The 14,364-nt window shown below is 40.5% G+C and overlaps 1 protein-coding gene across 2 annotated transcripts; it reads right to left on the reverse strand.

The window, feature by feature from the left end:
* Positions 1 to 2,825: 2,825 nt before the first annotated feature.
* On the reverse strand, positions 2,826 to 13,325 carry LOC119737035 (cytochrome P450 3A24-like). Of its 2 annotated transcripts, XM_038211102.1 has the most exons (13): positions 13,097 to 13,323; positions 11,107 to 11,200; positions 10,671 to 10,723; positions 10,434 to 10,530; positions 10,182 to 10,298; positions 9,551 to 9,639; positions 8,808 to 8,956; positions 8,347 to 8,483; positions 7,753 to 7,893; positions 6,933 to 7,153; positions 6,685 to 6,822; positions 5,029 to 5,191; positions 2,826 to 4,474 (listed from the first exon to the last, which is right to left on the reverse strand). In XM_038211102.1, exons 1-13 carry the CDS (start codon positions 13,165 to 13,167, stop codon positions 4,400 to 4,402), a joined length of 1,545 nt encoding a protein of 514 aa, XP_038067030.1. In that variant the 5' UTR covers positions 13,168 to 13,323; the 3' UTR covers positions 2,826 to 4,399. The 2 variants fall into 2 exon arrangements, with proteins under 2 accessions (XP_038067030.1, XP_038067031.1); XM_038211103.1 differs by lacking the exon at positions 6,685 to 6,822 and having other exon boundaries at positions 13,097 to 13,325.
* Positions 13,326 to 14,364: the final 1,039 nt, after the last annotated feature.

A 14,364-nucleotide genomic window follows, 5' to 3' on the forward strand; every position in this document is an offset into this window, starting at 1 on the left:
AGTGACCTTATCACTCGACTCCATGTATATCGGGTTTTTGTTGACACTCTCGGGGTGAAGTGCCAGGGCAGCATCATCTAACTTTGAACCTTTGTGAGAACAGAGGAAATGCATAAGCAAGAGGAGGGAGCATTCAAAAATTAATAGTTTAAAAACTGGATGAAACTTAGTTGGGTCAACTATACAACGGCAGTTCCCTGACAAGCCACATAATCTTTTTGCCCAAAATTTGTTCGAAGTATAAACGGCATGCAGATCAAACTGAGGTCTGCTCAGGGATGTAGGTATAACCTCCCGCAAGGGAATTTGTGTGACATAAGTGTTAAAATAACTGGGACAACCTAGACTATTTCAAGTGGTTGCGCGAAAGCAGCTCGCGGATCGGACCGTTAAATGTGAAGTGCGCCCCCTATTTTGTCTCTGCTTCACCGCCTTGTGACTGAAGTGCGCCCTCTGTACTAGTTGATACGTGCAGAATTTACCTGCGAGTACCGTAAAATGTGAAGTGCGCCCTCTATTTCGTTACTATTTCACTGACGCGTAGTTGAAGTGCGCCCTCTGCATTCAGTTGGTACCCGCAACACTAACAAATGCGAAAAAATACAATTCTATTATTCTAACTTGCGAGTTGCAGCACTGTTCGCGTTGTGTGAAACGGTCGTGTATTCGGGCTTTAGATTGCTTGATTTTTCTTAGCTTTTCACAACTTTAATTCTTGCAAAGGATTCATAATGCAACTAGCACCTTCTGCGTATCCCTACAATCAGAAATAGATCAACGTGTCAGAAATCAGAGAGGAAATCGAGTAACATTTCGTGTTTTTATTAAACCGTTGTCGCTCGGCAAAACCAACCGTGCATCATCAGAAAGGACCGGCCGTGTACGGTGTATAGGTTGCTTATTCCATTGACATTGAAATCTGGAATTGAGCTCGACGATGTTCGGGGACGAAATTAAAGTATCGTTATTGGGAATTAGCCCCTCCCCCAGTTCAGCCTCTGACAAATGTTATGATACTAGTAAAATGAGGCCACAATAATAAATGGAAAGCTGAAGCTAGAAGGCAGGAGAAAGCATCGTAGATTTCAAACATTTCCCGGGGATGCTCCCCGACCCTTAGCTTTGGCACGCCTTCACTTACCCACCCCCTTCATACCACCCACCCCCGTTTCCAGGAAGCTAGATCCGCTCCTCTAGCACACATCGCGCATGAGGAATCAATCGTATGTGCTCGATTTTTTTTTGGGGGGGGTGGGGCCGGGGGAGGGGGCGGTCACAAGGGGCGAAATGCGGGCCGCACGTGTTTTCAGATCATAATAGTCTTGTTTAGTACTGGTCAAAATAGCCTTTCATAGTCGGGCTGGACCCAAAGAATCGACATTAGCAGCTGGCCAGCTTTATATAGAGTCAATTGGCCATTTTTTTCTTAGTTGATCAGATTTTTTCCTGGGCTCACTCAGTCGGGGAGCTGGAGTAGGCTGGCTCTCCCGAACCATCAGAAACAATCATCCTCTAGATGGGATTGAAAAATGAATAAGAACGTCACTTTACTGGCCTCAGTAGATAGAACGCCGGTACGGTGGTTTGGAGGTCGCAGGTTCAAATCTCGCTGCAGTCAGTTTGCTTAGGCAACTTGAACAATAATGATACTAAAATGGAACTTGCTGCAGTGGGAAGTCTTCTGACCACAAAATCTGAAGTTACTGTGTACAATAACAAATTCATATGCCAGACAAGCAAAGCTGACTCACTAATGCACGGTGACTGTGCACACAGTCCTGCTGCATGCAGTTATTAGTTCAATGAATAAACCATGTAATCTGTCTATGGATAAACCAACACAAATAACGCAACTACAAATGTTTGAATACTACTGATAGCTTCAGTCAACAAAACGTGCCAGTCCCGAGCACCATATTTGGTCACCACGCTTTCTCTCCGTATTAAGACCGGTCCTTATTGGGTTGCCAATGATGCAGTGCGACCTTTGATGAGCTAAAAATTATCAAATAAAGTCGAAAATGGACGGCTTTTTGATCAAGCCTCCAGAAGTGTCTTGCGCATGCACAATTTTGTAAGTCGATCGAGTCCATCACAAATCAAGTCACAGGCTGCAAACCACAAGTTCATTAACAAGTCCGGTCAAAGTAACAATAACAAAGAAATATCTTTGTTACGATTAATTTGAGAAGCTTGTGACTTGACTTGAGGCTAGATGGGGACTTTTTGAGGACTTGCCCATACCGTTGACTGCGCATGCCGCGGTGGGCAAGGAAAACAGAAAGAGGGCAGCCACCAGGAAGAGTTAGGGCCTAAAGGATCAGAGGTCATGATAACATTAATAGGATTTCGTAAGTGTTTAAAGTCCACATGAAATAAAATCTGACGAAAAATGATGCATTGGTTACACCATGGAGGTAGCCTCCATGGTTATACATACACTGTGTACAAAATGTGCTCTTCCTGGAAGTGAATCATCGTTTTACCATGTTTGGTCAACTTATGCTTCTAAATAAACTTGTTTGCCTATCAGCTTTCAGGGAAACCAGTATTGCATCAGTCTGGGGAATTTATGAAAGATTAGTGAGGCTCCTTTTATGGAACAAATTGTCGGATATACGTTTTCCACAGCAGCCCTTGGGCAGTCCGATAGGCGGGCTCGAATCAGCACACGCCACCCCACGACTTCACAGCACGGCATGCAGGTGGTGAATCGGAAGCCCGGCAGTTTAACTCCATACCTTCATGTAAATCACTATGAAACTTTAAGGATTCTCTGCATTTATTCACAAAGGAAAATTATGTTGAGTTGGACAAAAGACACATTTCGAAGAAAAGAACTCTATAAGCCGTTTTATTTATCAAGTCTTACGGACCATTGTTGTCTTAATGGTCTTAATCTATAATTATTTTGTAATCGTCTTGCAAAGACAAATGTAATTTTAGAGTACAAACATAATTTTAGAGTTCAATGCACGGATAAGAAGATGCAGTATGGCTTATGCAATTTTTGGCTTATGCAATTTTCGACTGATGCAATACTCAACCGTGTTCCTGTAAGCTGATGGGCAAACATACAGGCATGCAACTTGTAAGTCACAAAAAAAGAGGAAATTCAAATCTTTCCAAGACCTTGTACAGTGTTTTTCTATTTTCAATGACACACATGGGAAGTAAAAAAGGAGGAAATCAGCTGATCCGAGGAAAAGTTGAATGCCTGAAACATAATGGCTATTGAGCACCTCAATTGACCATTATGTTTAAACATGATTATTTATGTGTAAGTACACAGTGTGTGACCAGTACATAATTTCTTGTCAGTTTTTGTTGCAATTGAACTTTTAGCAATTATCGTGGCCTCTAACCCTTTACTCATAATCTCTACTAAAATCACAACGGTGATGTTAAAAGACACCTGTCGAACAGTGTAAATATAAACATCATACAAATATTAGTATTGTAAAGATCAGTAAAACATAAAGCTATATAGTAATATAATCTAATTTCCACAACGGTACTCAATGCCGATGAATATTGTCAGCAACACTGATGTATTGTACAATCATACAAAGTTAAAAAACAATTCGATTTATTAAAAAATATGAAAATGTAAAATATCTACCCTGAAACACACAGCCTTTACACTTACAAAATTTTGAATTATACCGAACGGGCCAACATAGATATTTTAAGTACGTGACATTATGCAAAGTTGCAACAAAAAGTACAAGAAAGTATTTAAACATTAATCTTAGTATTATCTTTGTTGTCGAGATGAAAGGCGTATTAAAGTGAGGCACACAATTTATTTTATCAAAGTGCTGAAATTCTTGCCGACTCAAATAACTATTAAATTTGTACTAAAAAATAGTTTTCATCAAAATAAATTCGACATTGAATAGAACTGAAACCCATATCTCAACCCCTAGCTACACCGCTTTTTATATCTATTCCAGCAAGTAAGTAAAGGCATTTTAAACTAAACTACTTTTTGGGGTAAAATGTCATATTTTGTTGACACGAATTTTGTCTTGGTTTCCCTAAAAACATGATTCCAGAACAGATACCGCAGTCTGAAAATACAGATGTATTTTATAATAAATCAATAGCTAAGAAAACTATTGAAAGGCATTCAAGTAAATGACGACCAAGAAATATTTTTACCAACTAATTCTATGTACATGTAGCTTTTTACGAGCAAAATACATCGAAGAGTATGGAGCTTCAAAATTAACTTGCTGCTATTAATTCCACAAAAGTGGCACACATGCCTAACCCTAACATTTTACCAAATGAGGGATGGATGAAAACATAATGACATTATAACATGAACGTCTTTAAATCATCTTAAGGCAGAGATCAGAGAGAAGTCTCTCTTTCTATCGTCCGTGGTTGCTGCCTAGTTTCTTGGGACTGCACTGAGCTTCATACTCTTCGGAGCAAGGAAACCAATCTTACCGAGCTTGGGTGGGATCTGAAGAAAAATCACAAATTCTTCAATATTTCTTCCCTTAGATATAATTTCAAGTTAACGATATTGCTGATTATCTTTAAGATCGTTTATAATTTGGCCCTGAACCCCGCCCACCTTTTGGTTTGTGCATATTTCTCACAATGCTTGTCGCCATCTTGGACCAAGCTACCGCGGTTTATACCTAACCATAAGTCGTGATCCAATTGGTCAATGCGTACAGTTTTATTGACAGGCAAGAAGAGTCCATAACAATTTGGGATATTCTGATACTTTTGAAAATTCTTCTTAAGGCTCTAAATCACGAGAAAGAAGGGTCAAATTCCACCAAAAAAATATGTTCGAAAGACAGATGCAAGTGTTTGGAGTTGGGAGTTTTTCCATGCAAACGGTGTTAAGATGCCCAAGAAAAGACTAAATTTTTCATGCATTTTGGATTGCATGTTCGGACCTTTCTTCTACAAACAATGCAGAGCATTGTGTTCGCATCCACGTCTTTGCTGGTTATTGGTCAAAATGGAGGAGTTGAGTCCTTCTTTGAAGCACTGTGTTCTTACCTCGGTTTCAGAGCAGACATCGAAGCGATACTGCTGCAGTACACGGACCAGCGCCATCTTGGCTTCCAGCAAGGCAAAGCGCATACCGATGCAGTTACGAGGACCAAAGCCAAACGGCATGTAGGTGCATGGTTTGATGGAGTCCTTGTTCTCAGGGCTGAACCTGTGAAGAAAACATTGACATTTTTAAAATCTCAAAAACTTTGTTAACAAAAGTGCAATTACTTTTCGCGTTTTTATAGGTGTACTTCTGTGTGTTGAATATGGTAGATTGTCTTGCTTGCTCTTAGGCCTAAAAAAAAAAAGTTATGTTGGCGTAACGGGCCAGAAAAAATAGGGTAGGTAGGTCGGTGTTTTTTTTTTTGTTTTTGTTTTTGTTTTTTTGTTTTTTATCCCAGCAACGAAAATGACATTAAGCCGGTAGTAGTACACGATAACAAAAGAAAACAAGGCTACACACAATATTTGTATACTTTTAAAGTCATCATCAACCTTTCCAAAGGTACATATCAAAAAGCGGAATCCAAAATCAGACAAAATGTTAGCCGTTTCATCTGCATCGACATCTTTATATGAACCCGATTCTTCCTTTGAAGTTTGTATTTTTAGCACGGTGTAACCCGCTTTTACACCATCAGCACAGCTCTGGGCGATTACCCCCAGCTCTAGACTCAAATTTATCCGCATTAAACGGTCGAAAATGACCAAAGATCCCCATTTTAAAACACTGTACGCTTCGGTACCGGGCGCCATGATGCGACGGCGTACGCGCGTAACCACGGGCCGGGGACGGTCCGGGCCGGCCGGGTCGCGTCGGCCGCCGGGGTTACAGAATAGTTTACCATTTTTAGAATAAATATATATCAATTGTTATCGTGTAAAATAGTGGAAAATTAATTAAAATAATTTATATTATAATGAACTATTTTTTTTAACATGCAATAAATAGCGAAGTATTTTCAATAGTGGATGTAGCAGTTCGCGCCGTGCAACAGCCTAGGACGAGGCTATACATGTACTGTACATGTACATGTGCATCTATCATGCATGCATGGTGCATCGATCTCCGCACGCGCACTGCCTGTAGGCCTGCGCGATCTTCTGCATGTTCGTTGTGTCATGGAGAGGAAGGTGCAAAACATTGTGCACTCCAAAGTTCCAAGCGCGCTATCGTCATACAATTGAGGAGAAACGGTCAGAAATGGTTTCAAAACGTATTTAAAATTCATTTCTATAGATTTTAATTATATTTCTTCCCTTCAAAAAAAAATAAAAATATCCAGGGTCGGCCGCATTTTTAGGGTCGGTCGGGTTACGCCAACATAACACTTTTTTTTTTTAGGCCTTAGTGCTGTTATTTCGAATTATATTTCATCTGATACACAGGAACGGCGCTGAAAGAAGTTGAATTTAAAAACAAAATCTCCACAAATCTTTCTTAAAATTTAGGCATACGCAGAAGGAAAACTGAAGCACTTGAACAGAATGCTCCAATAACGATTTTCAAAAATCTGTGAAAACCGTTGTCGTCTGATATACCCTGACGGTCTATTAATATGAACGTACGTTCCTGTAAAGGCTCCTGCCTATGAAACAGACACTCAAGACCAATTATCGTATGGAACTTCCAGTAAGGCATGAAGACGGATTTGTTACCTTTCCGGGTCAAATTTAGTCGGGTTCGGCCAGAATTCCTCGTCGTAGTGCAAGGTCCAGAGACTGACGAACACGTTTATACCCTTTTCGATGGTAAGACCTTCGTATGTAATTGTCTCATTACACATACGATCAAATCTGTAAAAGGTGAATCATGGGTAAATTATTTAAACCTTTAAGTTGTACCAGATAGTTTTCAAAAGAAAAACAAATAGCCAAAGTCAGTTCACGATTGAAGTGTTCCTTACATGACTGCTGGGGGATACATGCGCAGTGATTCATTGATCACCATGTCCAGGTACTCCATCTTGGCGATGACGTCATAGCCGAGGTTGTCACGTGTGGGAGCGAGGTTGTCAATCTCAGCGTGCAGTTTCTCTTGCGCGTCTTGGTTGGTAGCCAGCAGGTAGGCAGTGAAGCTCAGCAGTGTGTTGGTAGTCTCGTAACCAGCCAGGAAAAAGGTGATAGCCTGAGGTCATAAAAGCCAAATCATATCCGAATGAGAATGCAAGAGTCAAATCCATGCCCGAGTGCGAATTGAAGAGTCAAATGTGGCCCAAGTGCGAGTTCAAAGTAGAAATTGGGTCGAATCAGTAATTAAATATTTGAAAGATACAACCCTGTTCTCTTTTGCTTGACGAATAAATTGTCCATTGTTTGTAACCCTCTCAATTAATTAAAAGTTAACTTTGAAAGAAGATACATTGTAGTTATTATTACAGTCTCTTTCGTACAAAACTGTGTTAACCTTCTAGTCATACTGAGGATGATTCTGTGAATCTCTAATAGGCATTATAACGAGCAGGATTTTTATTTGTATTTCGTGCCCACACACGTAAACTATATCTTGATCCTTTTTTTATCATGAAATATTTTTCAAATGCATGCATCATTTATTGAAAACCGAAGAAGCCATTATCAAATAACATTATACAATCTCACAGAAATCAACATTTTAAGGTAACTCTACAGATCCACGTTCTCAATTTCATAAGTTTTAACTATTTTCCACAATTTTGACACCTCAAGATTGTTATTTTCTTTCCTCCGAGTTCCATTAACACCCACCTGTGCCATGACGTCCACTGTTGACAGTGGTTTGCGATGGGCGGCGCCCTTTTTCTGACCGCTCTCTGCGGTGGGCGTGTCTTCCTCCTCGTGTTCCTCGTCTTCGTGGGCGTTCAGCATCAGCTGCAGCAAATCGATGTGCTATAAAAAGAAAAACATCGATATAAGGCCAAAAAAAAAATCTCCGGTTTCTGGTATGCGCGCGCGTCGCCGTAGCCATGCGCGTCGGCAAAATGAAAAAAGGTTTTTTTTCAATGAAAGATGATGTCTCAAAACCGCCAAACTCACTGGTTTGACTGGAATCCTGCTGCTGCACAATTTTAACGTGTTTTTAGATTGGGTTATAAGTTTAGTCGGGCACTAAGTTTAGTCGGGCACCATTTGCAGTCATCAGCCGACATTTGAAGCAAAAAAATCAGGTAAAAAAAAAAAAAAAGCCGCGTCGCCGCACCACTATTTGGGCAAGCTCCATACCAGAAACTGGAGACTTTTTTTTGGGCCTAAGCCTATAACAGTCGCATCAAGGGTGTTTAGTAACCAACTAACTGTTCAAAAGACATAAATTCAATCAGATCTTATCAAATCAAATCTAACCTTTGACGCATCCTGACCCTCCTGTTTGCGCATGTTGCAGGCGGCCTCCGTGACGTTCAAGAAAAATTTAACAACTTCCGGGTCGAACAGGTCAAATTTGAGATAAGCAAAGATGGGTGCCAGAGTGGGGAAGGCGGCTGAAATAAAAAAATAAAAATCATCTTTTGTCACAAAAGAAACCCAGTTTCATTCCTATTTTATTCTCAAGAACTCAATTCTACCGGGTCTTGTATAAATATACCTCAGACCATTCGGTTGAAACAGCTTATGGGTATGTCTGGGTACCAGAATACAGAATTAGGAGACAGAAGACGGAATTTCGTAGACGAAGACTGGCCAGAGCATAGGGCTGAATCAGCTTTATGGCTATGCCTCTTAAGCTCTTTTTTTTTCATCAAAAGATTTGCAAGTTTTCAAAAGAACGGTTTCAATGAAGTTGCCTTCCAAAGAATCCAACTCACAAACGATCATGAAAGCGGGATTGAACAGGTTGAAATCGAAGGCCTTCTTTGCATTCTTGACGAAAGGATCATCCTTGTTCTGCTGGGAGTCAACTTTGAGGCCGAATCCACACTTGGCAATGGCGTCTATGGTGAAACCACCAAACAACCTAAAGATAAGCAAATAAGGTGGATGGAGGCGCTGTTACTTAACGACGCCATATTGGGGGTAGCAACAGACGTGAACCTCGGGTTATAAAGACACTATTTTTATGATACTATTTTGCCATTCCAATTGTAAAAGTTACAATCTTCCAATTCTAGTTTGAAGTAAAATTACGACATTTCTTCATACGGTATTTCTACTGTTCGAAACGAGAAAACTGTTTTGTTCTATTTTCCTGACGATTGACACTGTATTCCTGGCGCTCTGGAAAATTTACTCATCCAAAAGTTCACACAATTTATTTGCAAATATGGAGTTAGAGCTTTCCACGGGTCAGTAAGAAAATGAGTCACAGACTAACTCTGGAGGGACGTGAACCAACGACCGCTCGATAAAAGTGCAGGAGTCTTAAACACTCTACCACTTTTCTTGTCCGAGTTATCCTGGATAGTCAAACTCTAACACAGCAGCGAGTACCACAGCTAAGTAGACTTCGTCGGAAGGTAAAGGATTTCGTGTATTACAATATTCAAGTGTTTTTCCTTTAGTTGAATATGACATTAATTAACATGACATGATTATGTCGCTTCTATCTTACACTCTGCAGTCGGCGGCTTTTCCTCCCTCCTGGGCCTTGCTTAAACTTGCCACCAAGGTATCACAACATTCATTGATCGTCTCCGACATCTGCAAAGATTTCATTTTCAAGGTTTAAGGCAATTGTGTGGGTCATTCTTTAAATGGGATCCACATTTGTTTCATCTGACATCTATGATATAATTCTGATGCGCTCCTTAATACAGTCGTCCTCCAAGAGTGACTATGTGGGAAGATATACCTACCCAACAAATACAAAATCCAATTCAATACTGGGTTTTGCCCTAAACCGACGTACTGTCCAATTTTCAAATAGTATAAAACTGTAGGACTCGACGGTACGAGTAGATTAAAATCACTCTATATTTTTTGAGTGAAATTCTCTGAAAAAAAGTCGCTGAGACGTCTGGTCCCTAGTTTCAGCTGATAAAAGTGAATTTTCACTTGGATAGGGTGCATTTCACTATTTGGAAATAAAAGAGCAGCAAAGCAAAAAGAAAACAAACAAACAAACACCCCAACACCCCAACAAACAAACAAACAAATAAACACCCCAACACCCCAACATCCCAACAAACTGCTCGTCCTTTATACTTTCGACACATTTTGAAAATGTTTTGACAAAGTCTTACCAGTCTCATTTTGGAGGCACTGAATGACGGAGTGATGACGTTGCGTATCTCTTTCCATTCTTCGTTCAAAAGCTGATTCAAGCCTCTGTTTAAGGGCTTTTGCCCGAGTGGCAATTTCTGCCCAAAACACAATATGGAAGACGAAATAACTTTCTTAAAACGTACAATGCTGAATGCTCAAGTGAGGGATTGGAAATGGAAAACACAAAACCAATGACTTTTTTTACCAATGGAAAAGTTGAGTTTTATTACCCTGCGGTTGTAGAAACTTGAGAAATTCTTGACCAAGACATTTTTCAAAATGTCTGGATCAGTGATAATCAGAACTGGACGTCGGAAATCATACATCCTGGAATAAATAAACAGAAGAAATAGGATTTATAAGTTATGATGATAACTTTGATTTATTTTTTAAACAAATTTAGATATTTAAGTCCCTATCAGGCCTATAGGTCAAAGGTATACGACGCGGCAGTTAATGTTCCGTACCCGACGACTCGTCCATGTTTCTTCACATACTCGGTAAAAGTCGTCTGGATTCCCTGCAAACAAAACATATAATAGATTGAAATGCATTTATCTCCCTCCAAAAAGGTTAATTATATCTGTAAAAAATAATTTCAACAATAACATGTTTCGGAACTATTCCTGCACATTCGCAGTAAAATATTGTACCAAATCTTGTTGTTGAACATTGTGCTAAGAAGGTAATATTACAAGCCCAAAAAACGTGATCGGCATTATGCATGCGGGCCCGTTTTGTGTTTGGAAAATACGTCAAGTTTGTTTGCGGTATTTACAGATAGTCACTCATTAGTTAAGGAATACCAGGGGAAATACTCCGGGAAAGTCACATGATGCGATCACAACATCACGCAACGAAAATAGAGGACAAGATTTATCAGCAAAACATTGGAATTCTTACATGACGCCATTGCAGTATGTTTCCAAAGAAAGGAATGTAGTCCGCTACAGGAATACCACACCTCTGGAAATACTGGTGACACCACCAATCATACCTGAAAATCAAGTAGGGAAAAAGTTATTGCTTCCGATTCTTAAAATCTGTTATAACAGAATATTTTGTAAAATACATTGATACAAGTCCAAGGAATAATGGATCTATAACAAAGTGTGTGTTAACTATCAACAAAAGTGCGGACGAATGTCGATGCAGTTAAAGAGTTCAATTTGTTTCAGTTTGTTTGGTTGTGACTCGCAAAGTTTCCATGCCATTAAAATGATGAGAAAGAAAGTGGGTTTGGAAAAAAATCCTGCCTCACTTTGTCAGTAACGGACAAACAGACTGGTATGAAAATATTGCCTACCAGCCGCCTCTAGCAAAAACGAATTGTCAAGAGTTTAAAAGATACACTTGGTTTATGGAAAAAATATGAGTATGGCTGATTTTAGAGTTCGGTGTTTTGCACAGGCCTCTAACTTGGCAAAACTCTAAATCAAAATCAGAAATGGGGTAAAGACAAGTAAGTGCACGCTCATTTTGTTGATAAAATTAATACATGTATAACACCGTTTGCGTATACAACGAAGGTTGCTTCAATATTATTCATTGTGTTCATTTGCACGAAGTCCGGACAAATTTGACGGCTCACCAGGAAACCAGGTTTGATACCAACCTGAGGTTTGAGCGCTATACTGCGCATGCTTGTGGGTGTTCCAAATCTGGGCCTTGTCATCAATTCGGCTTCATATCTATATATCTTGCTGCAGGAAATTCTTCCAGCTTCGGCCTGATAATAAGGAATTGCAGTTCCTTGAGCATGCTAAATATGAATTACTGGCTGGACTAGTCTCCCGAACTCAGGGGCCTAAAAGTCTACTGTAACCAATTCCGGAATGAAGCCGAGATTTCGAATAATAAAAAAAAACCTCAGGAAAAGCTCGGGTTGGAATTGTTCCAGCTGAATGCAATCAACTTGACCTAATGACCTTGCTGCTGACAATAGCCATGCCGTTTATTCAATACGCAAACATAACAGACGAAGTGCTTTAACGGGCTTAGGTTGCCAGTGACAGTTAGACAACGTCCAATTCTAAAGCAGTCGTCACGGTTACACACTAGTATGTTAGACACAGCTATGTTCCGACACACCTATGTTCCGACACACCTATGTTCCGATTGCACATATTCCTATCCCTATCCCTACAAGTATCCCCGAAACCCTGACGTAGCCATGCAGGAGTACACATGACATGTGCAGGGGTGTCGGAACATAGGGGTATGTGTCGGAACATAGGGGTGTCGGAACATAGAGCAGTACTCCAACAAATTGTGCTAGTCATGAAATGATAACTTCAAAGAGTCATAAAATGAATTCCACACAACCACAGCGGTACAAGTGTCTCTCTAAAATCATAAGTCAGCCTTCGTGACCTTGTGAGTTATTGGGTTTACTTTTGCTATTTTACATATTATACATCTAGAAGCACGAAATACGAATAAAAGGATTGAAGCTAAAACATTTCTGGCAATATTTTTTGTGTGTAATCGAACAACATGCACTAATTAACTGTGTCTGCCCAAGGACGGAGGAATGAAAAAAGATCTTCAATGGACGACCTTATAGATAACATTGTATACGCATAAAAAAAACTAGATCCCCTTTGAAATTTATGGCATTATTCATATAGTAAAAGTAAAGGTAAATGGTACGCCGAGGTGCTTGCACGGCCAAGATCCCATTGAAACAAATGAACTCTACCGCATTATTGGACCTTTGAAGGCATCGATCGCGTATCATGGTTGAGTGAACACCACCAGTGCGACGACGGTTCGACAATCGATGTGTGCATACTGCCAAATAGTCACATGACATCAGGAAGAGTTTGAAGAAGTCAGCACTGCGTGTGAAAAAATAAAAGGAATTTTGACGAGATCATTTAGAAGTACGTACCAAACTGCTATGAGAACGAAACCAATGACCAGCAGCCAAGTCACAGACAAGTCGAATCCTAACAGCTCCATGTTTTGACTGCAAATTCCGACAAAGTACCGCTCAATTTGGCAATAATTTTCGTGTTTCCCGTCAGATCACGCACCCTGGTTTATGCTTGCACTCAGATCCCCCACCTGCAAATCGAAGAAGCCACATAAGGCACGGGTGGTAGAATCCATTTTACTCAAGAGGGGTGTTCAAAGTTATGTTTACACTTATAACTCATTCATAGTTCCAAGGACGGTGACGTCATGCATATTTACAGGGAGCGTGTTCGATTACAGAGCGTGTTCGATTACAGAGCCATTGCTCTACTGTCAATACCTGGTAAAGTCTTTAGTCAAGTTCTTCTCAGCAGGATGAAGAGGAAAACGGAAGAAGCAATAGGAGAAAGCCAATTTGGATTTAGACCGGGTCGAGGTACTGTCGATGCAATATTCATTGTCAGACAAGTGATGGAGAAAGCCCGAGAACACCACGTGCCTCTGCACTTCGACTTTGTCGATTTCAAAGCGGCTTTCGACACAATCTGGCGGAAAGCCCTTTGGAAGATGATGCTGGCCATTGGGGTGGACCCGAAGATAGTACGCATCATAGAAGGTCTGTACAACGACACCGAGTGCGCAGTAGTGATAGAGGGTCAAATCACGGACTGGTTCGAGGTGAGGGTAGGAGTAAGACAAGGATGCCATCTCTCCCCCACGCTGTTTAACATCTTCCTCGAGTTTGTCATGAAAGAACTGAAAGAGCTAGACGCCTCTTTAAACCTCACTGACTCCTGCTGCATAGACATCAGATATGCGGACGACACAACCCTGCTGGCAGCCACCTTCGACAAACTCAGACTCTCAACAGAGCAGCTAGATGAAGCATGTAAGAAATGGGGCATGAAAATTAATGGAGCGAAATGTAGAATCTTATCTCCATCAGATGAAACAATCACTCTGGATGGGATACAGTTAGACTCCACGAGTAAATTTGTGTTCCTCGGAAGCATGGTACCAGGCAGCTCTGAAGACATAGAAAGAAGAATTTCCCTAGCCTCATCAGCATTCGGGAGACTGAAAACACCAATCTGGAATAACCGAAACATCAGTACCCCCTTAAAGGTACGACTGTTCCAAGTACTCATCCTTCCTATCGCGACATACGCTGCAGAAACATGGACCCTCAAAGCAGAAGACCAGCGTAAGCTGGAGTCTTTCGAAATGCGCTGTCTGAGAGCT

This window comes from Patiria miniata, unplaced genomic scaffold (assembly GCF_015706575.1).
Source record: "Patiria miniata isolate m_02_andy unplaced genomic scaffold, ASM1570657v1 HiC_scaffold_3, whole genome shotgun sequence".
NCBI classification, from domain to species: domain Eukaryota; kingdom Metazoa; phylum Echinodermata; class Asteroidea; order Valvatida; family Asterinidae; genus Patiria; species Patiria miniata.